This window comes from Micromesistius poutassou (genome assembly GCF_964030765.1).
Source record: "Micromesistius poutassou genome assembly, chromosome: 13".
Lineage (NCBI taxonomy): Eukaryota > Metazoa > Chordata > Actinopteri > Gadiformes > Gadidae > Micromesistius > Micromesistius poutassou.
The window spans coordinates 8,362,683-8,390,561 of NC_140283.1; the positions used below are offsets into that span (position 1 = coordinate 8,362,683).

Below are 27,879 nucleotides of genomic sequence, written 5' to 3' on the forward strand. Positions count from 1 at the left end.
CTAGATGTCTTGAGCATCAGATTCAGCCGCTGTGTGACCTTGGATTCCACATCCCTGGGAAGTTCGAAATAAAAAGGTATGAAAAAGTTGGGTAAAAAGGTAGGTAAAAAAGTTTATTGTATTCAACAAAAATATAGGCATGCTAAAGCCTGCTATATAACTCTAACATACCAGCGCAAACAATCAAATAGGTGAGAAATTACCATTTCAGTGGTTATATTTTCTTCAAGAAGTGGTTAATTGCCGTTCTCGTCTCGAGCATCTCATTCTCAGCCAATCAAAGTGCATCGACGTTCGTTCTCATTAGCACACTAATTAGGTTCCACGGTCAGTCGCAGCCCTTGCGCACAAGGGTCCATGGTTACTCAAGCGTGCGACTGCGGAAACCAACGTTGCGTTCAGCTTAGTTTGCGTCCAGCTCTTTTTGTTGTTTTACGTCGCTGGCAAACTCCAAAAAAAAAAATCGTTGCTTGTTTGTGTTTTTGTGAGGTTTTGACTGAGGCACCTGGACAAATGTGGCCGCCAACAATGCCGTGACGTCTTCTACACTTTGAGTAGGCCTATGACTAGCATCTCATTATTAAAAAAAGATTCACATGTAGGCCTAGGTACTTAAAGACATGTGGTACAGGAATACGTGGAGTGTGCTCATAAAAATATGATTTTAAGTGCTCATAGAATTTAGAATATCTAGAACTCAATGGGATATGATGATTTTACCATCAAATGATAAAAAATAATCCCTCTGGAGTCTGGCCTACTCTACTAGCTCCTTGCAGACCCACATGGAATCACTCGCGTTATCCCTGTTCCATCCCCTTGAACAAGCATTCTATTGCTAGTCAACATTGCTTTGCTGATCATAGGTTGTGTTTGAGTGCAGTGGTTTGTGTATACTTTTGTATTACCTGGGGTCGATGAGCCGACAGATTTGACCTTAGGCCTGCATCCCCATGTGACCCTCCCCCATCCACCTAACTCTGAGCTGGCTCAGATTATAGGTCAAGTGTGAAGAAGGGAAAGAAGACAACGCAACGATAAGGTATTGGACAGTACTGTACACAATTCGTCAATGGCTTGTTTGGTATACAAACATCTACAAGCCCTCTGGGTTAAAGGGCATCACCTGAAACACTGCATTGGCTTTAGACCTACTTCTGGTGGGGTCCTTTTGCACAGCCCTTTGTCAACTGGTATTGGTGCGAAAAGTGCTAAACAATTCCAATTACATTGCGACATCCCCAAAGTAAAGGCCATCTTGATCCATCCATTCTTTACCACACTAGACTTATGGAAGTCCTTCAGAGATGAAAGACTGATTAGAAGAGTCAACGGGCATGACAGGGTTGGCTCAGTGTTTAACTGGTTGGTTTAGGCATGTTAGAATGTTGCTGTATGTTGGGGTAGATGCTGTTCTTGAACACACTACTAGCAACACTCCCATCTACTTCCAATACATATGAAGCAGCTGTTTACTGCTGCTTGCGGTTGAATTCGGTCCAATGCATTCCGGTGCTTTCCTTCTGTGCAATGTGTTTTTCTTCTGTGCTTTATTTGATTAGCTTCTGGCAGTGCCCTTTGTACAGGTTACCATCAACTAACAGTGGTGACTGCTTTGTGGGACTTTTTTGCATTGGAGCAAACCGCTTTTCTGCGGTTTGCTCCAATGATTGACTGTAGGGGAACACATGCTCCTGTTTTTAGAATAAAGATTGGCATCCCTTATCTTCATTGGCAAATTCAGCTCCTTCAGTGTGACAAAATTCTATATATAAAATTTCTAAATTGTTATGTTTATAATTTGCAATTTTACCAATTTTATCAATCATCAATTGGAAGATATGTACAAACATCAGCAAAAAAAGACAATTAAAGTTGACCAAGTTATATTGTAACTGCTTGAATATTGATCATGTTCTAAAAGTGTATTGTGTTTTTTTTCCTCAGGGGCTGTTCAATTCAGACTTGGGTTGTTCCTCCCCTCTGCAGTTCACGGCTAGGTGAGGTTTTCAGTTTGTTTAATTTGTTTATTCCATCCATGATTAATGTACTTCCAGTAAAGAATAAAGTGCTGCCATTATGAGGCTTTATTTTCCACACATTTGTTCTTCCATTTTATAGTCGTGAAAATAAATAAATAAATAATTAAAAGCAGGTGTGTGTGTAAATGCGACACTTTGCTAAATGTCAGTGAAGTTTCTGTGAGACTCTGTCAACTCCCGGATGTACCTGCAGTGTCTTGCCCTGCGTGTGTCCTTGGCTTGTCTTTGGCCGGGCTCCCTGGGGAGTCCTGGGCTCTGGGCCAGGAGGAGCAGAGTCAGAGAAAATAACAATGGAAAACTGTGAGGTGGAGGGGCCCTGGGGCGGAAGGAAAGGGGAGAGTGAGCAGTGCCCCTACCTCCCATCTCCAATCTTATCTTCCCGAGCACAGAGCCATCAACAGCCACAGCTTTTGTGCTGCTTTTTCTTAATTTGTTATCACTTTAACACTTTTTTTGTCAGGGGAGGCATGAATGCTTCAGGATTAAGATGTTCTTTCCTGGGTAGTTCTTGTTGCTGTTGATTAGAACCAGTGGTGGATGGTCAATAGCCACATACTGTACATGACACTGCCGGACATGATTATTTGACATGAAAATATTATTGCTGTGAATTGTGACAATGCAAGAAGAAGGACTTTGTATCAATCATTGTTAGGACAATATTCCATCTGCTGCCGCTGCATTGAACACATTGGTTATCATAAAATAATATAAAGCCTCAGCAATCTTTGATTTATGCTTAGTATTCTCCTTTAAAAACACAAGTAGGCACATTGCAGATTCAGACAGCTAACCCTGCAATTGCGGGGGTAGACCTCAGGGTAGACATTCAGTCTTGTGCTGTGTTGGGATATTTACTGTGGTCGTTGTGTTAGGAATCAGGGATGGCACGCAGGGTGTTGTTTGCTCTGTGAAGAGCACGTCGGAGACTATAGGTGGTGGCTAGTAGGATCGGCTGTGCATATCATGTTAGCAGGATGGGAGTCAGTATATATCAAATTTAAGTGATTACAATTTGAGTCATTGATCATCCCCAAACACATGCATAGAAAAAAAGATTTGTGTGATCGTTTTATTTTTTTCTTCCATCAGTAAAAACATCCAAATCTCATCTTTTGCAAAAAGAAGTCCTTCACATATTCAACTCCCACCATAATCAGATTTAATTTAAAAAGTCCTCATTGTCCAATAAAAAGTTTGTTCAAAAATGCAGAAAAAACAATCTCCTCTTCTCCCTTCATTTTCCAATTCATACAAAAGTTCCTGAAGTCTTTCTCAAAGTTGTGTGCCATCGCTTTCTAACATGTAACTGTCAGAGTTGAAGAAAATCCAAGGGTAATGATAGTGGATGCTTTTCTCCTCCCTCATTTTAGTGTCATTTTTGTCACATATCCAAATCCGCAATGTGTGAAAACCTTGTTTCTCCGACTTGACTGGAATATGCCCTTAATGAGCCATTAAAACATACAAAAATGGGAAGAAAAAATTGTCTTAAAAGAAACAAAGAGCACATTCATTCCTTAGTGTCATTGGTTGGTTGTCATTGCCATAACATGTTATTCCTTTGTCGTAAGACTCATTAAGATTGTGGATCAGCCCAGTTGCAGAAGGCTGGGCAGAAAAAGGCTTAATATGTTTGGTTTGAACTGAAAATCTTTGACTTGTGAGCATGGGTTCGAACAAGCTGAACTAGAATACACATGAGCCAACAGATGTTTAGTTATTTTTATAATACACATATAACCAACTAAATATTAATGACGGAAGCTAGAATTTCCACTGACTGCTACATAGGGCTGAGCGATAATTCCATAATTATCTTTCAGTAGCATGTTCTTAATCATAATTCATTATAATGATAAGTGTTGTAGTCTCTTGATTTTGATAAGATAAGACTTAAGACTTCCATCTTGCAACAATACAAGGTTTGATATATATAAAATTGAATTGCACTTATATATTGTCAGTACTTAGTACCATGTGCTGTGCTCATTGCACATATGTTACACCTGCACTTAATTGCTGTCCACAGATTAGCGCTGTTTGAATGCTCAACAGCGTTACATTGTACTTGTAATGACAATACATTTAATCAAAAAAAGTATGAATTTTGATCTGATATACCTGAAATTACAACATATTTTCAATTATCGCTTTTGAATGCACATGAAATGTTTTTGCACATATCTTATGAATATTTTGTTAAGTCTTTAAAGTCCTTGTCTTAATACTGCCCAGCCGTACATCTAGAGCACTTCATAAGGCATGGCTGAAAGACAACAGGGGGAAAAGTTGGCTGTGGCAGATGCCAAAAATTCACTTAGTAAAGTGGCCCCAAATGATGAGCTAATACATATTTGAGAACCAATACATCTGTAAGTAACTGCACACAGACGGTTTTAAGTACTGCATTTGAATAGGTGGGGAATCCTTTTCAGACCAGGATTCACAAGAATGATGCCACTTGCATCAGTGAGATTCTGCAGTGCTTTAAAACCACAAACTATAACAAGATGCCCAAGGAGGGAGTTTATGTAACTGTAGCTAGATGCCAGACTTTTTAACTATTCATGACATAGCTGCAGAAATATCTGCCTGTCCATCCCTTAGTTTGGAAAAACAATGGGAATGAAGAGTAAGACGTGCAAAGCATGCTATGTACTCGAGACTGTTAAATTCAGTTTGATCGCTACTGGTTGGCAACATTGTGGCAGAAACCAACATCATACAACTCCAAGATGCATCATCTTGAATCATTTACCATGTTTAAGAGCCTGAGCTTTTTGTTTCAAATGAGGAATGTTTGTGTACTCTTATCACTGATGCTAAACACAAACTTCTGAAGACATCCTGCAAAGAAACTATAAGAATTAAATAACAGAAGTTACCCCAGCAGTGGTTGTGTAACCAGCCAGCTCCCAACCATGAATGGGTTTGTCAGTTGGGTTTATCTTGTTGCAGTTCCTCTGTTGATTTTTAAAAGACTAGGAGTTCTAACAAACTATCACATCGTTCAGGAAGCCTTGCATGCCGGAGAACATCTCCTCTCCTTCTAGGTTGAGCTTTTGGAGACCTGCTTGTCCGCGATTGATCCCTCCACGTGGAGTCTGTATTTTCTGAGGTGATGATTGGCTGTGAGCCATCTTTTTTCCATGTTTGTAGGTGGTGCAGCAGCCCCGGGCGGCGGCGGGGAGGTAATGGCGTTGCCAGCCAGCGGTGTAGGCCCCTATGGTGGGTCCTCCTCCTTGAGAATGGACAGCACAGCAACACCTAGAGGTAAGATGTGTGTGGGGGGGGGGGGGGAACGGTAGAGGTGTAACAGATCATAAGACAGCCTGTTAATGTTAGAGATATATGATAACGTCAGAAATGGGATATACATTGTGTGCTAAAGTGTAAGTAACCCCCTGCTTCAGCTCGAATACAAACACTGAGACTGTCAAAAGTGTGTTTTTGGGTAAGGGCCCTAGCAAGGAGGGTGAGCGTGTTATCGTTACCGTCCTTGTGCAGGAGCTTTATAATGAGCAATGTTGGATATGAAACACCGCACACACAAAGTGTCAGAGAAGCTTAACCATCTCTCAAAATAAACTGCTGCCTAGACGGAGCACCACATGTACACACGCATCTACAGACCCCCGCTGGCGCTCGGAGTAGAGTGGAGCGCAGTAGAGTGAAACTGGTTAGTAGAGTAGAGTGAAAATGGTTCTTAGAGACGCATACTCTCTCTAAACTCATATTTTCTCCAAATGACGGCCTTGTTTTAGTAGCAGTGACAAAATGGCATAGATTAGTATGTTGACGATCATAAGTGATAAATTACCACATTAACATAAACAAAATGGTTTTGGGGTTCTCTTCCTCATCATCATGTTTCATGTCGGCCTTTCACACGTGCACCGAAAGTCTGACATTCTCCGTATAATACCTGGCCCGGCTCTGAGTGTAAAGTCCGGAGAGCCGGAGAATTCGCAACGAGCGAGTGGGCGTTTTGCTGAAGAGATGATGTATTTTGCTTTTCCAACTTCTCGCTACTTTCCACTTCCACTACTGTTCAAAAGAGAGTGATCAAAAAGAGTCTGTATTACGGAGTTGGAAGCCTCACCCGCCATCTTAGATGTGTTCACTTCGGCTGCATATTATTTTGTGTCGCGTCCCGCCTTCTACTCGCTCTACCCAGGTGCCAGCCCTTGCTTAAAGTATCCAGAGTATCTACAGTATGTGTGAACACGTCTGATGTGTGTCGCATGTGTGAAAGGGCGACTCCGGATCATGTCCAGGCCTGATTCTCCAGAGTTGATCTGGAGTTCATGTGTGAAAGGCATGTTGTTTTTGTTGTGACTAAATGAAATAAGGAAAAAAAACGTTTGTGTTTGTGTGTGTGCACGCCAACACAAGGAATTTAAACCCTCACGATGGCAGCACATGGAAAACTGTCATTTACACGTCTGCTCTAGTTTTTTTCCCTTTTGGGGAAAGAAAAACAACATTTCCTGCTCTTGTAGAATCCGCACAAACACTCACGCACACCAGGCTCCATTTGCACCAATGTTTGGAGCTTCTAGAATGCAAATGAGTAAACAAATTAAGTAACCTGAATAAGTGTTGGAAAAAAACAACTTTGGAAGCTAATGGGCAAACAATGATTTGGTGGATTTTCTTTATTTATTTTTTTTAATGGAAAACCAACTACAACTACTTGATTAAAGAGATGGGGAAATTACACAAGTTGAATATATGACATTCATTTGAGCAATTTGAGGTCTGCTGTATGAATGAGTAAAGAAGGATGTCCTCCTGCTAGTAAATATCTTGTAATGTCATCAGCCAACATATTGGATGGCTAATAATTGACGATAGAGTTCATCGGAGATGAACCCTAGGCCGTACAGGCTGGTAAATGTTTGGCTAGGACGGAGTGACGGTTCAGACTTTAACCATGGGTGGTGTGCAGCCAGGTAAATGTTATTCCCATTATGGCCAATTTTGTTTGTACAGTTGCTAGGCGACAGTGGCGCTGCTGAGAAACCGTCTGCTTGTGTGTCTCCCCTCACCTGTCCTGCTGTCTACTCTTTTCTCTCTAGGTTTGCTCCCAGTTGTCCTTGACAGCCTCCCCCTCTATACTCCATTACCCTGTTACCCATCTGTTACATCCCCCCCCCTCCTTGTGTTTTTGTCCTCTTGTCAAACAACTCTCCTCTTTAGCATCTTCCCTTTGAATTCATCGTCCATCACCACACTGCTTCCCTTCCCTTCCGCCGTGTGTGTTGTGTTGCTGGATCAATGCTTTCCCTGTGCCTCTTCGGTGATATTGGGTGTCAGTAGTTTAAGGAGGGCTGCTGGCTTGCTGGTTACACGTAGGGGTCGTGTCGGCACGAGCAACACAAGCAGATGGGCTGGTGTGTCGGCACTGGCAGGGATCTCAACCTGCTCCACGACACCCGGCTGCTCCCTCCCAGCACTACCTCTCCTTATGCTCCTGGCCCCCCTCCCTCCCTCCCTCCCTCTCAGCCCTTCTTTCACCTAACTGCAGTGCTCCATTTACAGATCCCCTTTTCCCCTCCCTTACTTATCAGCTTTTCCACAGCCCCTAACCCTCTTCAATAGCCAGCTCTACAACTCTGCATCCGCACGCACAAGCCGAGTATCATACTCACGTCGCACATTCATGCAGCATTGAGGCACATGCACACAAATACCCACAGCCTTTGATCATCCAGACACATCTAATCTGGTGCCCTGCTGAAAATGGGTGGCAAAGATGATTGTATCATTTAGAAACTCAAATCTGAAGTAAAGCTGGCAAACTAGCTTTATACACGCACGCACGCACGCACGCACACACACGCGCTCGGGGGGGCTAAGTGGCTGTCAGATATTGACATAAGCTCGTATGTCTCTAAGAACATTAAAAAATGGGTTCAGTTGTGTCAAACATTGCACTGCCGAGCTAGAAAAGCCGCCTTGGGAGATGAAGCCATGAAGGTTATGTTGTGAAAGGCGGGGAAGAGGAAACTCCAGATTCTGGCTGTATGTGTGTTGCTGTGAAGATCAGAGAGAATAGCAGAAGAAGATTATGCTCACACATTTTACTTTGTGAGTGGGTAGACACAAAGTGTTTGAAATTAGCAATGAGCTTCTTATCCCTAGGGGTATTTTAGTTGAAACGTGGAGAATACTTTTTTTTTTAAGTCACCTTAAGAGATTGGTGTTGCCACCTGCTTATATTATAGTTTTGTTTTGTATTGCATGGCAATGCAACAATAATTATTAATTACTCTGTCATTCAACCCCTAGTTTATAATTTGCTCTAAATTCCATGAATGCCATATTTGTTTCTCTTTGGTGCCATCAAATGAAGCAGAATATTCGATCATCTAGCTGCAGGATCCACATCATACTCATCGCTCCGGAGCCCTTTCCCATACAGAAACAGGATCTGCATTAACGTTTCACTCTTTGGTTTCCTAAAAGGATCGCCATCCACCGTAGAACATCTTTAAGCATCATAATACGGTTTTGTTTAGCAGCTGAAGCCCATTCTCAATGGCTAGTAGTCTTGGGCCGGTGATCAGATTTTGGGGATTTTGTGGATCCTCCAATGACCGATGCAGAGATGCCATCTGTCTGACCCAGCCTCACACAGCTACTTTGATTAATGGCATGTGCTGCTTAAATAGACAATGCCAGGATTTAGCTTTCTTGCAGGTTATTTGTGAAACTTAGCTTATACTGCTGATTATAATCACCCGTCTATTTTGTCCCAATCACAATTATGTTAAATCGAGTTTGAAGTTATTGGAAAAGAAGTAGAAATGTGTTTGTCTGGTTATTGGAGCGGCGGCCTGACTGCAGCCCAAGCAGGACGTTAGCATCAGCTAACTGCCCTTGGCTTTACCTGGCACTATTAGTCCTGGGAATATTAGCAGGATCACATGGGCCAGACTGATCTGTGCAGAGTTTGCAGTACTGGAATACTGTGTGGGCTACTGGAATGCAGCTGGCTTTTGCGGTTTTGTGTGTGCTTAGCACTGTAATACAGCTGGCTTTGAGGGTTTTGTGTGTCATTGGCACTGGAGTCCAGCTGCTTTGGTGGTGTAGTGTGAGGATAGCCCAGGATTCCATTTAGCACAGTTGGTAGATTAGCTACCGCCAAAGCTGATTCTGTGCTCCCTCTGGGCTAAGACTAGCTGGGTGTGAATATGCTATGCTTATTACAGGTACAACATTTCTCTAGATAGATTGAATATTATTTTTAAAGCAATTGTTTGAGGTTTATGTGTTGAATAGTTGTGTGTGTGTGTGTGTGTGTGTGTGTGTGTGTGTGTGTGTGTGTGTGTGTGTGTGTGTGTGTGTGTGTGTGTGTGTGTGTGTGTGTGTGTGTTGTATTTACAAGAGTGAGTAACTATGGTTCCAAATACAATATTTATGAGGTTCATGTTTCTATACATGTATTTCGGTTTCATTAGCAATTACTATCCAGCGTTTTTTTTTACTTCATTTTGTCTCATATTACATTGTTGCAGCAAACGCTATTTGGTGGATTTTGTAAACATGCACTGCAAGCTTTTCATTCCTCATACACATCATGCATAAAAGATGACTGTCTAGCATCCACCAACGGACTGAGCTCAGCAGCTGGCTATTGATCAGATTGTTTGGGAAAATGGCTGACTGTACCTATTGTGTGATATCTAATAGGTGTTGTGGAGAGTGTGATGGAAGTGGTAAGCTTTAATCATTGTGTGTCTTTCTAGGCTTTCCTCTGCTCATCTTCCCTCACATAACATTTTGCAAGAGACTACCGGTATGATAATCCAACCACATCTGAGTGCTGTGAAAACTAAAAGCATGTTTTTGAATAATTGACTTTTTGACATGCACGTGTGCACACACAAATAATATGAAAGCCTAAATGTACTTCAATAGCTCTTCATTTTGGCATTACATCCTGTTTTGATGATGAATAAAATATGCCATAAACATGTGGTCCTATAGAGGTCCTGTCCTGTTATGAGCCATTGTTTGAGTGAATCAGTGTTCATATGCTGCATGCTATGCATGCTAGTTGTTAAAATAGCATTTTATGCTTTTAACCCTGTAAGGATACATTTTATGCAACAAAACAGGCCATTACACTCCAGCATGATTTGCTTGTGCTGTCTAGCAAGAGTATGTGTTGGCTATTAAATTCACTTCCTGTAGCCTGATTGTTTCCATTCAGACACACACCCTTTCTCGAGTGTAAAAGCAGCATTCTTAAGCATCAGGCAGAACATTAACCGTGAATCAATACTCATTAGGCCTTACAGTCGTGCTTTGCTCCAGATCAATTAAATGAATGAATACACATGGTAATATATACTGTTCTACTGACAATCCTTTTCTTTTCAGAACTATGTTGCTTACTTTGAATGTGAAGGTGAACTTGGCTGCACCGAGAGAAGAATATCTCTGAAAGAATATAAAGTTCAAAAGCATCCGGCCTGACATATTTTCTGCCACCTTGGTCCTTACTTCAAAGGGAAGCACACACACACATCTGCTTAGCACCGCTGGCTTAGCAAGGTGCCGGCAGAGCACTTCCCATTCAACAGCCAGTGAGATGTGTTCTTGAAATATTAAAAAGGCCGAGGCAGGGTTATGGTCAGGTTGCCGTGTCTAAGTTTAACTTAATTCAGTATGGAAGAGATAAAAGCTCCTCTTGCAGGGATTGCAAATGAGAAACCGTTGCGTATGCATTCACATCTTTTTTTCTCTCTCTCTCTCTCTCTCGTTGGCATATTTTATTCAGAATTCAGACCTCTCCAAGGAATTGAACAAGGTGCAGTGTAAAGGAAAACGATCCCATGAATTAAACATCTAATTAGACTAGACCTAAGGTACAGCCTTTCTGGTCGGAAATCCTTCAACACATTCCTCGTGTTGCCATCCATTTCCTGGTTGTTCAAAGCATGCAGTGACAACGGACCACACTTCTATAGAGGACTGCTCTATTTATCCCCCTGCAGTGAATAGGTGGGGTAGTCACTCCCTCTAGACAATTACACACCGGGCCTTGTGGTACGAAAGAAGGACAGCTTGAGATTTAAATCTTCCCCTTCCGACCGGGACAGGTGTGAACGGCTCGGTGTGTGATAACAATTTATATCAACCACCAAATACATCATTGTACAGAATGTGCTGAATCAAGCTGTTCAGGGGATCCCTATACATTGTCTTTCTACTGTGGAACCTGAAAGCACAAGCTTTCACTTCATCTTGTTAGAGTCTGGAGAGAATCCAGCTGTTTGGACAGTGTTGACGTGCCAGGGACACGTCACTATAAATACACATCCAACCCTCAGCCAGGACCCAGACTGACTAAGTGTGATTTTGCCTCAGACCTCTGGAGATGCGAACATACACTCAGAGAGTGGACCGATATAAGTCTGTATGTGGAAGCGGGCCAATTGAGGAGCGAGAGAACTCACACGCCGGCGTGAGTGACAGTAGGGATGGTGTCAGTAAAAGGAGGTGCAAGCGATAGGAGTATGAATAAGAAGAAAAATAATAGAAACCCATTTATGATGAACAGGGCAGACTGTAAACTGTCTCTCTAAGCAGTGTTTCATCATAATCAAATATTGACCATTAATTATTATTGTATCTTTAATCATGCAAATCATGCCTTGCTCAGCAATCACTAGTAATTACATTCCTAGTGACTTTATTGACCCAACAGTGGCTTTAGGAGGCCGTTGAACAAAAGTATTTACATTTTTATTAGCGGTCTGAAAGTGGGATTGGAAAACTCCCAAGGGTCTTAGGACAGCATATGAATCCATCTTAACTAGCTTTCCTGTAGCTAGGATGAGCTATCCCAATCACACCCATGTTAACTGTTGTCCTCCTTTCTGCACCACAGCAGATTCGGGGGGGGGGGGGGGGGGGGGCAGGGGAAACACAATTAGAAGATTGTAAGGGGCTAACGCCTTCAGGTAAGGGAATAATTGGGCCCAAGGGGAGTGCCAAGAATTTGGCTGGTCCATGAGGAAAGGCATTAAGAGTTATTCCCTGGGAAGAGAGGCGAGCCCGGAACATATTCCCCCCACATAGCATCAAATAATATTATACTACTGCAGTATATTAATAGTTGGTGCTCCCACACTGCATCTTCACCACACCTCAACTGTGGAGAAGAGCAGTCAAGGAACCATGAACTGGTTCTGGAGCGCCTTGGGCAAAACAAGGCTGATCCATAGATATGGTGCACTTGGCTTCGCTATTCAACCTGTACGAATAGTCTTGAATAATTTGGCACTATATTCCTGCTACAGCTTCATCACACCTCCCTCCTCCAGTGTTTTTTTATTGAATGTTTAAGTCATTCTTAGCAGATGGCGGTTCTCCACCCTTTTTTACTTTCCATGCATAAAACAAACGCAGCAATTATTAGCTACTGTATTGTCCAGTTTTCCCACATCTCCTGCCTGGCTTTGTCTCAGAAAGCACTCAACGCAGAGCAGTGGCAGATGATTGTGAATGATCGTTTTATGTGCCTTTAATTGTTCCTATGTCTCCTCCAGCTGCCTCCGTCTCTCTCCCTGTACATCCATTAACATATCTCTAACATTACTTAAGTAGCAGATGGTTATAATTATACTGAAGCGCTGTTAAACTGCAGCTTTTATCACTGCAGGTTCCCCTCTCATCGTCTCATTCCCAGAAACCCTGTGACCAACTCTTTTTCTCTGTCTTCACCTATCCTTACTCACTTCCATCTGATCAATAGTAGGGATGTGAATAACTCAAATTTTTCATGGTCGAATAATCAGTGGGTGGTATGAACGAATAATCGATTATTCGATGTGTGCCGACATTCACAAAGGCAGCCATGGATCATCGGCAAGAAATCACTTAATATCTTAAACGCAAAAAAACTAACTTTAACAGTGATCAGTGTTTGTGTTGTATGCATATATATTAATATTTATGCTTGTGTATTGTGTATATTGTTTTTCTGTACATGATTAACTATTAGTGCTACAGAACCAACATTAGTTCAGTCCGTTAATTCTTGTTTATTTGAATGGGAAAAAATGTTAACGGTCCAAATGTTAAAAATTGACTTTGACCCTCAGGAACGAATAATCGAATAATCGAATATTCTGACCCATCCCTAATCAATAGGTGAGTGGCTTTATAAGTACTCAGGCCTCTGAACACTGACCAAAACAGGTAGCCTCTGCCAGCATGCATACACGCCCACACACTCTGGAGTAATTGAAAACGAAATGATGCAAGCTTGTCATTGGATCTCCTAGTCTGTCATCATGACATTCATTAATCCATCTTCACAAACAACCTAGAAGGACTCCCATCGGCTCATAGGGGAGACGCATAGAGTCATCTTACCAATCCCTTCCACAGTTGAACCATTCCACAACCAGCCAACAGTCAATATATCCATCCCCATTCATTCATCAAACAAAGCTGCAAGGCTCCGGTTGTCTGATCCTCCTCCCACCATTCTTGACCAATACTCAATCAATTTAGAGTGATCGGCCCTCCAATAAATCGCCTATGCATTGGTCCACCCAGTCAGTAACACTCATTTAACACTTGTATCAGTGTATCCCATCCCAGCCCAGGTACCTACCGGTGTCAGCTCTTCCCCGTCCCGCCCTTCCCACTGGAAGAGGTGGGTCAGGGGGCAGCAGTTAGGCAGGCAGGTGCTTCCAGGTGCTGACGAAGGCGGTGGGGATGAGAGAGTAAGGCACGGTGGTGATGGAGCTCCAGCTGTCCCCCGTGGGGTCGTAGCAGTCCAGGGTCTTGCAGCGCTGCGTGCCGAAGTAGCCGCCCACCACATACAGCTTGTTGCCCGACGCCACGGCGTGGCAGCTCATGCGCTTGGAGGTCATGTCCCCCACGCGCGACCACTGGTTGGTGTCACAGTCGAAGCGGTAGGCCGAGGCGGCGGTGAACTCGGTGTCGCCGCCCATGATGAAGATCTGGCTGCCCAGCACAGCCGCCGCCGTGTAGCGCCACGGCTGCGGGCATTCCGCCGCGATGCTCCAGCGGTTGCCGACGGGGTCGTAGCACTGGACCTGCGGGCGGGTTGGAAAGGGGGCGGTTATGACCAAGACACAGTTCGCCCTTTGGCTTCTACTCTGTATTAGGTGATTTAGTTTGAGACAAAACGCAAGTGGAACAGACTGTTACGATATTAGGAATGGGGTTAGCTTTAGAGTGCTAATGGTTAGGGTCAGTACTGACTTCACACAGAGGGGGCGGTGTTGAGGGGCTCATTAGCGGTAAGTAGCAACAGCTGAGTCTCAGGGTAGAGAGTCTCAGGGTAGAGAGTCTCTGCAGGTGAGACTCTGAGTTTGTTGGATTAAAACAGAGGACGCACGGTTTTGTTGAAGACACTTCCATGAGAGAACTTTTGGGTTGTCACACTGTACACTGGGGAAACTGAACGACGGGAATCAAAGCGCGGGCCGGTCACCTGGAGACGAGGTGCTGGTGCGGCGTGACACAGAGAGAGCTGCTCGCCTACGGTGGCTGTGGACCTGTGGTGAGTACCTCGCACCTAACCCCCTCGATAGGTATGATTGCCCTCGCCCAGGGCAAGTTTAGGAACACACCACAAGTTCAACGCACCTTGTAGGCACAGACATTAGGTTATGGGCTGTCTACCCAGATAACGAGTGCGGAAGGTCTAGCACGTAACACGGACACAAAAGACAAAACTGAAATTGGGGGTACAAGGTTTCAAGTCTTGTTGGAGATAATTGCCATTGCGGCGCCGTTTACCTTTTGCAAAATTGTCTTTTTGAGTGTTTTAAGAGGCAGAGGCTCACCTTAGAGGCCTTGTCTCGGTGGATGGTGGTGCCCCCAAACACAAAGAGTTTGAGCTTGGCACTCACCACGGCTGCGTTGCTGACTCCGTCCCTGAGTGGAGCCATCATGGTCCACTTGTTGGTGAGGGGGTCGTACCGTTCCACCTGCAGACATCGGTGTACCAGCCTTTTTAAATTCTTTGTATTGTCCTTATTATTTTATTTTCATTTACTTAAGTATCAGCAACACCAAGTTTCTACTTCAGTGTATGATGCTAGTATAACATATTCTTAATACCTGCTTTAAGGAGACGGACGGCGAGGCAGGGAATACCCCCGCTATAGCCGTGTGTCCTCCTACAACATATAAACTGTTTTCCAGCTCTGCGGAGCCATGGCCGAACCTGTACAGTCAAAAGATGCAAACAGGCCCTGTTAAACAGGAGGATAAATAGCAGCCGATACAGCTACTTGCGTACACACAGATGTTCCTTCACACAGCGCAAGCACTTCTTATACAAAATTGGAAGCATTTAACAATGTTTTTCACTGAAATGCTGGATTTTCCTTTTACAGACTATAGGGTATTTAAAACGTGTAAACATTCTATTGTATGGTGTCAGACATGACAATCGAGCTAAATAAATGCATAAGTAAGACAATAACCATAAGTAAGAGCAGAGGTGCGTCACCTGGCTATGAGCATGGGCGCCCCCTTGGACCACTCCTCGTGAACGGTGTCGTAGATCCACACGTCTTTGGACACACCGTTCTCCGAGCCTCGCCCCCCCGTGACGTACACCTTGCAGCCGATGGCGCAGGCGCTGAACTCCTTCCTGGGGCTGGGCAGGTCGGCCTTGGGGATGATCTCCTTAGCTTTGTGGTCTACCTGAAAGCGTTCCCTCAGGTTAGCATACCTGTCCAAAACTTGTATTGAATCAGATTCTCCATGGCTGTGGCTATTCATTGTATTTGTGTATGAACAGAATCCTTTATGTTATGTTTCAAACTAAAACTTTCAAACTTTTTGCTGTGCATTTTCGAAATGTAATCATGCACATGAATGTATATCATGTACCTTAAGACCCCTAGGAGAGAATACAATTGGTACATTTGTGGAATGTTATGCCCAGAAGGCTTCTTTTCAATGTGCATCAGTGTTTACAGTGCAAGAGTCGCTCTTCTCAGGTGACAGAGCTGCGTGTTGGCAGCCTGACCTTGTAGGCTAAATGACTTGGGTGTTGCCGCCTCATTAGGTTTGAATTGAGGAGAAAATTCACAGAAGGTGAACAGAAGGAACGAGAGCAGGACGGTGTCTTCAAGGTTAGAAGCCAGGTTTGAATATATAACTATGCAAATAAACCATATTCACTGGTCTCCACGCCAACCCCTCCCATGTTTTCTCTTGATGATGTATTCATTTAGCAGACAGTTTTATCCCAAGTGACTTAGGCAGTGCTTAGACATCCTGTTCAAGGATGACTAGGGTTTATTGAGGACACTGGAGATCAAACCAAGTGCCTTTCATCTGTGTGTGTGTGTGCGTGTACCTGGTATATCTTGTCACACATGAAGGTCTGGCCCCCCAGTATGAGCAGCGTGTGTCCCGCCTTGCGTGGTCTAGCGCACGGGCTGGTCACCATGCCATCGTTCTGCAGAATCCTCTTCTTACACTGCATGGCCTCCTCTACTATCAACCTGCACCCCAGTGTGTGTGTGTGTGTGTGTGTGTGTGTGTGTGTGTGTGTGTGTGTGTGTGTGTGTGTGTGTGTGTGTGTGTGTGTGTGTGTGTGTGTGTGTGTGTGTGTGTGTGTGTGTGTGTGTGTGTGTGTGTGTGTGTGTGTGACACAGAGAGATGGGTTAAACTTTAATAAATTATCACACTTTCTGTTCTTTGGTGAGTATACCAACAACTGAGACACCAAATCTGAATAGACACTGTGTATATCTGTATGGAAGAAGAAGGAAAGCATAATGTATGAGCTCTCAAGAACTTGTTTTGATACATCTGGCTGTCTATACTTTAATTAAATGAATGCCAATCCATAGAACACATGCCTGTCAGCCACTCCTTGATTTACATTTCCCACCTCCTCGCTCTTCAAGGCTGCTTCAATAACTCAAAATGACAATTAAAAACGATTTGTCACAATGACACCCACGCCACATCATGTTGATGCTTTTATACATGATGAAGTGTCCAAAGTTTTGTCTGGCGGCCTGCTGTCACTTAGCGATATGTTGTTTCCAGACGTGTGAGCCGTGCCGATTTCTCTGAAAAATTGTCTGCCAATTTGTTTGATCACACATCTTTTAATTTAACTGACTTATCAATCATCACCTAGTGATGATAATGCATTAATTTGAAATATCAATCACTAACAGAAACAAAAAAAGAAAACATTGACTGAGGAAGAGGTAAGTGTGTATACAAGAGATGAACAGAGAACCCATTACACAGACACAGACACACACACATGCTTCACCTGCTCCTCTTGTCCGCCATGACCAGCTCCTCACAGGCCACGGCCTCCAGCAGGCACTCGGAGGGCAGCAGGGCCAGCCTGATGCCCCTCAGCAGCTCGGGCAGGTGGTGCCGTCTGCCCTCCAGGTCAAAGCGCACCCACCGCAACACTGAGTTAAACACCACCTGTATGCACCACAAGGACACAATTAAAAAGATTCAGTGTGATTACCAAGAGCAAAACCTGACACGTCTCATTGAGGTTGTGGTTCTGAACCTTTTATGATCTTTTCTGAATTACTTTTTGAATTGCCTAACAAAATAGGTTTTGTTAAACCCTTGGCAAAAGCCCACAGCCTGGGTCTGTTAGTCCCACTCTCAGCCGTCTCAAGGAGATAAAGACTTGCTTCCTGCAACAAACCGCTCCCCACCTAGGCACAACCAGCTCAACAAGCTCTTTCGAAACCAAACAACTTATCTCCCCAATGTGGTCACCTTCCTAAAATCCCCAGTATCTTTAATCTAGTACATTACATACAACACAAAACGAAACATGCTTTGCTTTCCTTTTGCAGCACTGGCTCATAAACCCTCAGTGTCGGCTACAAAATTCCCCTGATCATTCATGGACATGTTCTCCTCTATTTTGAGACATTAATCACCCATCAAGCCCCAGTCATCTGCAACACCTGATCCAATGAGAGTCTGCTCACCCCCTGCTGAAGAGCTATGCACAGTAGGAGGTCTGCTCAGCTGCAGAGCCACTGTGGAGAAATATCCTTGACACGGCTGACTCTAAGCTCCTTTAGCACTTTCTTATTGAATGCCTCCGAGTTGTTGACAGTCTAGCTTTGTCGCTGAAATTAATGAGCAATTTCAAGCTAGTTACTTTGGAGAAAACCAGATGGTATAATAACAGCAAAAACAGACATCCCCCAGATAAAAATAGTTCAAGAAGGAAAGGAAGTGAGAGGTTTACATAAGACAGAAGCAGAAAGAAAAAGGGGGAGAAAAGCCAAAAGGTTACTGGTTGACCTCCTCATCTTCAATCTCAAGTTCATCACTTAGGATCAGCTCCAGCAGTTTTTCTTTAGACAGGCTGTAGAATTCCTCGGATTCCAGGACCTGAAAGTAAAATTAACTTCATCAAAGATATAGCTGGTTAATGCTATGCTACAGCTACGGCTTCAACCCATTAAGCTTAAGATATAGCATTTGTAGGATATATTTATTGCCAGTGCAACATTAGTAAGGGCTGAACATGAACATGAGCTGCACTAAACTGAGCAACAATGACTTATAATTGTAAAACTGTACTAAATACTTAAACTGGCAAATTGTATAACACTCTTCATGTGCCTCTGCTTGTGTGGATTAATATATACAGAACTATGCAACAGTGCAATACAATTTCATTTTGTTGGCAGGCAGGAAAAAGCAAAGCTAAGCAGCAGCATCAATCCAATCACCCTTATTAATATAAAGTTGGAACGGTTGATGGGGATTTGGAAACGGAACAATAAATTCTCCCTCATAATATTTCATTCTCAGATTCAAGTTCTGCGGCTTTTTCGATTGGCACTGACAACAGCGTATTCTCTACATTATAAACAACAAGCTGAAATCCACAGAGTTAACCAGCCACGTAGCAAGCCAACCAGCCACGTAGGATTGTTTTCAAAGAACGGGGGGAAGGCTATTACATTTCAAGTTTTGACGTGCAGTCGTTTTGAGCCCCCGCCAGCGTAACGTGTCTCCATTACCGTTTCGTAGTGCACCAGACACATCCGCCACGACAGCTCGTACAGCCTCTTGCACTGGTGTGCGTCCGACAGCAGCATCATGCCCAGGCAGTTGGACGAGTGCAGGTTCTTTTCCAGGAACTCTGCGGCTGCGTCGCGGATGTCGTGGAACTGCAGCATGTCCCCGGCCTCCAGCAGGGACTCTGCGTTCTCCTCGTTGATGATGATCCTCGAGGAATACGCAAAGTCCAGTAGCAGCTCCAGCACCTGAGCCGGAGGGAGGGAGGGAGGGAGGGGGGGGGGGGGAACAGTTGGATGAGCCCTCCCATTTAGCAGCAGTAGTCCAAAATATCCACAACTCAGAGGGGGACAGGGGTGTGAGTGCTCAGCAGATGGTGATTACACTTTGCAAGTTTCGTGCAAAGTAGTTCACACAGCGCTTCACAGGATCCAAACAGACAGTGGTGGTGTTTATGTTGATCATAGTACCTCAGGATGTATGCTGTTCCGGAAGTTGACGTCACGGTCCAGACTCTCTCGCAATCCACCACTGAACATGGCCTCGAAGTAGCGGCTGCAAGCCGCCAGGACAGCCCTACATAGAAACAGACCAGGAGAGTTCATTACGAGGAGTGCTGCATTGCTTATGATCAAATGTTCAAAGGACAGCATTGGCTGGACACTGCCTCAGTGTCAAAATCATGACCTACTACTACAGTTAAATGGGAGTTTTTGAATGATCAAATTCCTTGGCATCATGTCAATGCACTACTTTCACGTTTTGATGCCCTTTTAGTCAGCCTTGAACAAGTCAGACATTGTGATTGGCATCATAGGAAGGTAAAAGCATCACTGGATCTGCACCAACTCAACCTGGAATCACTGAGTCTTCCTCACCTGTGGCAGGGAAACGAGCGGTCCCCGGCCCACAGCGTCACGTCTGTGAACATGCACTGTTTCCTCAGTGTGTTGAGGTGGGTCAGCACGCTGTCTGGGTGCGACGGCTTGTGGAACAGCGAGATGTTCATGGAGCCCGTGCTGGAGCGGGACTTCCTGTTCTCGTGCACGTTCACCGACATGGCGCCCTCGCTCGGCACCTCCAGGGAATCGCTTGGAACAATCTCTCCCACTAAACACGGTGAACGAAACGGAAACACAAATCCAAACCAGAAAAATATTACATAAAAAAAAAAAGGACAGGGAACAGGTTTGGCCAAAAGTAGGAAAACTACTTTAGGATTCCAGATGATTCCTCAAGCTTCAAGATAAAACATTACAAAATGACTTATCATGCATCATCAAGTACAGTAGTAAGTACTACAGTATACAGAATGTACTCCCTTCTACTCACTTGGGCTAAAGTCTCTCACTGGAAGACTTCCTGGTGAGAAAAGTAAAATAAGAACATTTAAAAAAATAAGTTATAATTGAAACATCAGACATGAAGACAAACAGTAAACACTGCAAATTTTAGTTTAAAATGTTCAGTGAGTCACTTTAGCCCAAATATTGTGTAACCTGGCCCCCAGGGCAGATATCAGATTAGAACGATGATCAAAGAGATAACATCTGTTCAAACCAATAAACAAATCAAAATCTTTATATTTATTACTAAAAATATTTACTTGCTTTTCTATTTATCATACAGAAATAAAGAACAGAATAAAATGGCAATGCGTCCTTAACCTTATCCTAAATCCTATATCAACTACCAAAAACAAAATAATGCCTCATATATGTAGTTAGACTTTTCATTAGGACCCCTGAACACAACACCGGCGATGGTAGGTTAAACACTGACTGAAGCACACTCCAAAGACATTAAACAGTTGGTGTTCAGCATACACTGGGTTATACAGCCACCTGAATCCCAGGTGTATAGCTTTGTCTGACCCCATAACAAATTACTTTATCTTGAGCCTTTTGCATAGACTTGGAAAGAGGTTGTAAAAGCGCTTGATAACATCCAGGCCAGTAAATAGTCAACATGCCTTAAATTAAACATGGAAAATCAAAACTATACAATATACATAATTCAATGTTTTTGCTTTCTTCTGAATGCAATTATGTAATAAAGATACAATAGATGGAGACATGATTCAGAAAAAAACATGTTCTCTACTGTTCCACTTACTGGGACACAACTGTGCTGCCATGAAACAAACACTTTTCATCACAACGCCACAGGGCAGAGGGGGAATCAAAGGCTTCGTTCAAACTGCAAGCCTGAGTGCTCAATTCAGATTTATTGCTCATATCCCATTATTAATCTCATTTTTTAAATGTAGCCAGTATCAGATTTCAAGGACTGAAGTAAACACGGAGGCCACAGAAGTCAACGTTTACATTTTCATTTATAAGTTGATAAGCCAAAGAATTTGTGAGTGGATGATAACAATGGCTTTTTGTGGAGCAATGGCTGCAATTTCTGTACGGAAATGTGTGGAAGCAGAGATAGTGCTAGGAGTACTGAGACGTGAATGGCTTCCCTAGAACAGATTTTCAGATGTTTGTATTCACCGAGCGAATGGTGCAGAATTTGTATCAAATGTGACTGTTAAAACAGGTTTATTGCAAAAATCGGACCTGTGTATGATTATGTGTTATGATTTGTGCCGTTAACTGTTATGACTAAAAAGAGGATATGAATCACATGAGCAAAAAACAAATCTGATTTTGGCCACTTTTGCATGCAGCGTGAACGTGGCCAAATAGGAAGGCCAAGACACTACCATCTCTGTACTTCTATTTCTGTCTTGTGCTTCATCGGAGCCCTCTCATATATTTCTCTCCCTCAGTCTCTCTTACTACATCTTCCCTTCTCAGTGCCATGTCATCTCTTGCAGTTATTTCTTATTTTCTACATTGTAGCTAGGTAAACATCCTTTGAACAGTATGGTGGTGCGTTCATTCACGCAGTGCTCCTCTAGCCTCTCCTGTGCATATCTCTCGCTCTCCGAGGTTCGGGAATGCTGCTGTCGGGACACAAGATCAACTCTCCAAAAACCATGAATTATTAAAAAGGCAGAATGTTGGAAAACAGCAGCAGGCCTGAAGCAGCGCTGGAGTCCCACATGTGTTGATGTTGCCGACAGCAACATCAATGGCACCCCCCCCCCCCCCCCCGCCCCATACCAAAATATCGCAGCTTAAAGATACCAGATTCCTAAATATTGGGACAAAACATAAAGGAGGATGCTGTATTTAATGTGTATTGCCTCTGACCAGTTGCGGTCTGGCATCAAAAATCTTTAAATTCCTTTAAGTAATTTTGTTCAGTGGAGACTGAAGAGGCATACTTGTAATTTTTCAGTGGGGTGGGTGTGGTACGGTTCACATTGTCTTATGGCAACACAACGCTCTGTTTTGACTCCTGGGGTATTAAACTGCTTGCTGTGGCCAACAGGAATATACTTATCCATAGCCTAGCATCCCGCAGGCCATTATGGAGCTCTTGGTCCTATTCATTAGGACGTATTATTTGATTAGGGCAATTGTGTGGGACAACGAAGTGGTCACTCAATGCACATTGAACAGCAAGGAACAGACCAATAAGACACAAACACTCACTTAGCTTTTAAATTGTTTTGTCTTGAGCATAATGAGGATTGTTTCATCATCCTTTTCACATAGACGTGAACACATAGCTGGAGATTAGGATTTAGGGTTACATTCATGACAAAATGGGAATATTAAAGCAATATGATATGGATGATTTGTCATTGATATTCTCTCAAAAAGTAAACAATAAAGAGCCGGGCATTCAATATTCTTTTAAGTCTTGTAAAGTATGTTTTAAGAAATTGAGTTTCTTTGTTTTTGTACACATTTTGTTCCCTGTATTCTGCAGTCTTATGATCACATTTGCTATAGCATGAGTCAATGTCAGATTTGTTCCCCATATCCGTAATCAGTGTTTGGTTTATTTATTTCCAGAGTTCCTGGTTGTTATAATGGGAGACATGTTAATCATTGGTAAAACACAATGAGCTAAATAAATCTACAAAAATCCAATATCAGCAAATCGGAACCCACCCGTCACGTGAACCCATACCCCACAAAAGATGCATCTAAGCATTCTGTTGAACTAACAAAGCAAGAAAAGACATGCTCTTCCGACCGTAGATGTGAATGAAACCCAGATACAAATATACACGATCCATGATGACATTGCAGTACATAATAAATGTTTGGAAGCCCCTGACACGGGCCTATTGTTTTGCCCCTGAAAAAGAGGAAGACTTCTTTTGGCTGTGAGACAGCGGGACATAAACAAACCATGCTACAAAGAGATTAATGAAGAAAAAAAAAACACAACAAAAGAGCAGTTTCAGCAAATGCTGCTGTTTGTTTGTCTGCCGGCCTGTGTGATTGTGTCTGTGCTGGTAGTGTGTGTGCATTTGCTGACATGCTGCTTTCCTGGCCAGGTGTGTGTGTGTGTGTGTGTGTGTGTGTGTGTGTGTGTGTGTGTGTGTGTGTGTGTGTGTGTGTGTGTGTGTGTGTGTGTGTGTGTGTGTGTGTGTGTGTGTGTGTGTGTGTGTGTGTGTGTGTGTGTGTGTGTGTCTTGACACCGATTCCGAGGTCATCGATTCTAAAATGATAATCGATGCAACAATTCTTTTTTGAATTTGCTAATCACTTCCTACTTTTGTGATGATCATTAAAGACAATCAACAGATGAATTACCACATCTAATATTTTATATAAGATAAAGTCGGTTCTCTGCGCAGAGAACCCGCAGGCAGAAAATAGTTTTCTGTAGCACTCTGCTGCAGGTGAACAGAATGCTGCAGCAGACGAACAAATTTAATAAAAAAATATATACATATATATATTTTTTATTCTGATTATTAACTTATCTGCATCAAAACTGAATAATTCTAGAGAGAATCGCGATGCGTGTGTGTGTGTGTGTGTGTGTGTGTGTGTGTGTGTGTGTGTGTGTGTGTGTGTGTGTGTGTGTGTGTGTGTGTGTGTGTGTGTGTGTGTGTGTGTGTGTGTGTGTGTGTGTGTGTGTGTGTGTGTGTGAGAGAGATTATGCAGTTGTTTGTGTGCTTGTTTCAGAGTTGGCTTGTTGAACTGAACTGAAAAAACAACTGTTAAAATAATAACATTGTATATGACTCACATGCTGGCAAATTGTATATAACTCACATGCTGACATGCACCGACAGTTGAGTATTTGCCTATATGAATAGACATGTCAACTTTATTGGGACACAAGGGACTTTAGTTGAGAATACCATCTAAAAGAAATAAGCCATTTGGACTGGAAGATTTCTAACACAAATGGGGCCAGCGATGAAAGCCAAAGTGGAGTTCAGAGAATACCACACTAATCACCATGTCCGATGTCAATGATCATGTCCAATGTCAATGATCAACAGCCACAAATTCAGACTGTTTTACCCATACTAAAGCTGTCCAATCAACTGTCGCCACCCTATCTGGCATAGAGATAGGATGGGATAAACCTCAATCAAAGACTGATTCAAGGTGAGATTCGGCTTCCCATCTTTCACAATGGACTGCGGCCCAACATTTTAAATGACTGGATGTAGACACATGTTTCTCCATCCAATTATTCAGATCCAGGCTTGCCCATATACTTAAGGCTGAAGAGAACAAGATTGTTGCATCCAACAGCAGATATTTAAGTAATGAAAGCACCCAAGGAAAGGCACTCGCTACAGACATCTGAACTAATCCAACCAGAGTTCTCCATCACTTCCTGACGGAGAGAAAACTGACTTCTGGATCGGTGTGCATGTAAATGCACAGACAGAAGATGTCAAGCGGAAGCGGCGGGGTTGGAGGTGTGGGTGGGTTGTCAATCAGAGGAGCAAGGCTGGTCCAGGGGGGTCAGACAGCAGATGTCAAGATAAACAACAGAGTGTGGTGAGGTATAGCGAGATACAACGAGGGGTCGCCATGGATCACAATGCAGGGGTGGGGGTGGAGGGTCAGGCCCTTGATGGTTCAGACATCTGAATGAACCAACATCCACAAGGATGATGGGGGAGGGTGGGAATACTTAAAAAAAATAATGTGGGGGTGTGAGTTTAGACATAAGGTAAGGTGTGGGTTTAGATATAAAGGTGGGGTGTGGGTTCAGACCTAAGGGTGGGGTTTGGGTGAGGGCTTCATTCCGGGCTTCAGGCAGACTTACGGTGACAAAGACTGCTGACCCAGGCACAGGCACTGACAGTCAGGAGGTGGGGGGAGTTCTGCATCCCCGCACAGCTACAGGGGGCTAATAAACAACACAAGATATTCAGGGCAATATACATTGTCAACAAATAGTGGTACACAAGCAAGTTAAGGAAAGGAAGAAAATAGAAAGCATCCGCACATTCAATATCTGCACTGCGATACAAGAGATGCTCCGAGAGGGCTGGGCTAGGTTATAGCCTGGATGTTCCACATAGTTAAATCCAAATGTATTCCAAGCCAAAGTGTTGTCAGTTTTGGCTGGTAACACCAGTGCTGCCAAGTTGGTCTTATCGTACAGGCCAGATTGATTCTAAAGGGGATATGCATTTTGAATCCATTAGTTGATGAAATAAAGATGGGAAAATATCTTACACTTTCAAAGGGTCACTACTCATTTACTTTAAATCACACACACAGGTCTCTATTCAATTTCTCTGTGTGTTTCCGTCAAAGAAAAGCTGAATGGCTCACTGCCTTGCAATGAGGCTGCTAGTCAGTTAGCCTAGGTTGTTTATCCGCTGCTAGCATAGCTGCACCACTGGACTGGTTGCCTGGTGCCCCCTGAAAGTGGCCTGTCTGCAGGCAACCAAATTGATGTGGATAAGATTGAGTAAGAGAGCAAGTGAGCATGGTCACACCAGGGTTCTTCTCGTAAAGTGTGTGTGTGTGTGTGTGTGTGTGTGTGTGTGTGTGTGTGTGTGTGTGTGTGTGTGTGTGTGTGTGTGTGTGTGTGTGTGTGTGTGTGTGTGTGTGTGTGTGTGTGTAAACCTGCACAGAGCCATGTTTAATGAGTAGTGCTTAGTACTTAGAGTGTGTGTGTGTGGACGAGTACATTAATACAGAAGAGGGTCTTTTGTAGAGTAGGCTATGTTGTCAGCAGCTTTGTACTGTGTGAGTAGTATACCAAGGTCACATTCAAATTTGTGAGCTGTGTATCAGCATTGTACAATCTTATCTCAAATTGTGAGTGGTGTAGGGGAGCCAGCATGCTCGAATATGATTGAGAAACAACCAGAATAATTTCCTTACAACGTGAATTGTATGAGGTACAGTTAAACCCAAACCACCCTAAAGCATTGCAACCAACTGTTAATCAAAAGCAGACCCAGAGAGAGAGACCTCCCCTTTTATCACGATTAAAGGGGACTAACTGTCAGTCTGCCATGTCAATCACCGGTTGGTCACGTCACTGTAGGCTGAACCATTGTGTGTGAAAATTGCCCCTGTTCTCTTCCAAGCATATGGCTGTCCAATTTGTCAAGGGCAGAAGTTGATTAATGAGGTGTTGTGTTCATCTAGTGTAATGACTTATTGTTTTGATTTCTCGTATTCTTTGAAAATAATTGGCAAGGATACCACTGCATCCCCAGCTTTACAACCTGCAAGGGCTGATCATTCCTGCGCTTTGGCTATTGTTTTTTTTTAGCTTGAGCTGTCATCTAATCAATGATGCTCCGGAGCATTGGAACCATCCGTAAAACGTAAATACAGGAAAAGAAATCGCCCATTTAAGGAATGTACCTTGGTAAGAAGTACAATTGGATGCCTATATATTTCGTTTTCTAAAGTAGAATCAAAATGTCATCCATCTCAGAGACTCAAGGGTATATTTGCTCTACATGGTATCAAAGTGTATATGGAAGCCAGCCAAATGCTTTCAACCTTTGGGCAATAGTTTGTCTGCTTTTGTTCAGACAGTAAACATGACGCATTGCTGTACATCGAGTATACACTTAGTTGGGTAACTTAAATGTACTGTTGGATGTATTTAGAGAATGACCTCTCTTTATGTGTGTGAGCAGTTACAGGTTTATGTTTTTTTTGGTCTTTGTAGAATACTTAAATTAGAGGACAACTAACTAACGTTATGCGTGTAAAACAATATAATCGCGGTACAATAGACACTTAACAGCAAGTGCAAAAGACTTCTGATTGTGGCTAACCAGTACCCATAACGTTACCCATTTAAAACGGAGAGTTGTGTCAAAACACTAGACTCTGGTTAGCATTCCATAGCACGCAAGCTAAAGACAAGTTCCGATTGTTTCGCGTAGCGTCAACAATAACATCCCAACGCTCATGCGACCGTGGAAATGATGGTCAAAGTAACCTGGTCCATCGCAAGTAGTCGGAGGCGAAATAAGAAGTGCAATTCCACAAAAACCGAGCAACTTTAGTTGAGAGCCAGAGTCATTGTAAGGCTCAACTTTAATGACAATGAGCAGAATGAGTAGAGTCTAGCTGGACCCTAAATAACAGCAGAAAACACCCAATAACAAGGGGGAGTTGTACAAGGTAGAAAGTTGTGTGACGATAATGGAAAATGCCCAAGTTGTTTAATGAGTGAAACTGCATTAAGATGTGGGAAACGTTAAGTGTTAACGGTAAACTCTTGACAACAGTTAATCTTTTAGTCCTAAAATGAAATACACTGCACATGTATCCGTGTATATAAAGGACATAAGTAATGAAGATATACTCACATTAATTACGTTTTCGTAAAATTAAATCCAATTAATGTAAGACATCTGGCTATCAGTTAAAAAATGTATCCCAGATAACTAAAAGAACGTCTATCTGCCAGTGCCCGTCGG

The 27,879-nt window shown here is 43.1% G+C and overlaps 1 protein-coding gene across 3 annotated transcripts; it reads right to left on the minus strand.

Annotated features, from left to right (window-relative positions):
- Window positions 1-3,110: 3,110 nt before the first annotated feature.
- enc2 (ectodermal-neural cortex 2) lies at window positions 3,111-27,879 on the minus strand. 3 transcript variants are annotated; one of them, XM_084477373.1, is made up of 13 exons: window positions 27,769-27,879; window positions 20,424-20,453; window positions 19,970-20,201; window positions 19,562-19,667; window positions 19,094-19,339; window positions 18,366-18,455; window positions 17,353-17,516; window positions 16,417-16,564; window positions 15,559-15,755; window positions 15,165-15,270; window positions 14,888-15,031; window positions 13,684-14,131; window positions 3,111-5,312 (listed from the first exon to the last, which is right to left on the minus strand). In XM_084477373.1, coding segments are annotated over exons 2-12 (1,821 nt in total). In that variant the 5' UTR covers window positions 20,425-20,453; window positions 27,769-27,879; the 3' UTR covers window positions 3,111-5,312; window positions 13,684-13,744. The 3 variants fall into 3 exon arrangements, with proteins under 3 accessions (XP_084333499.1, XP_084333501.1, XP_084333500.1); XM_084477375.1 differs by lacking the exon at window positions 27,769-27,879 and adding an exon at window positions 25,242-25,320; XM_084477374.1 differs by lacking the exon at window positions 20,424-20,453 and having other exon boundaries at window positions 27,769-27,874.

Bases quoted from the DNA above. Each gene is read 5' to 3' on its own strand.
- enc2 (XM_084477375.1), bottom strand. From the start codon at position 25,305: ATGCAGAACTCCCCCCACCTCCTGACTGTCAGTGCCTGTGCCTGGGTC. The intron at 20,202-20,423 runs GTGAGTAGAAGG...CACCGTGTTTAG, and splicing joins AGTGAGAGACTTTAGCCCAA to TGGGAGAGATTGTTCCAAGC. The intron at 18,456-19,093 runs GTAATGGAGACA...TTTTACTTTCAG, and splicing joins GTCTGGTGCACTACGAAACG to GTCCTGGAATCCGAGGAATT.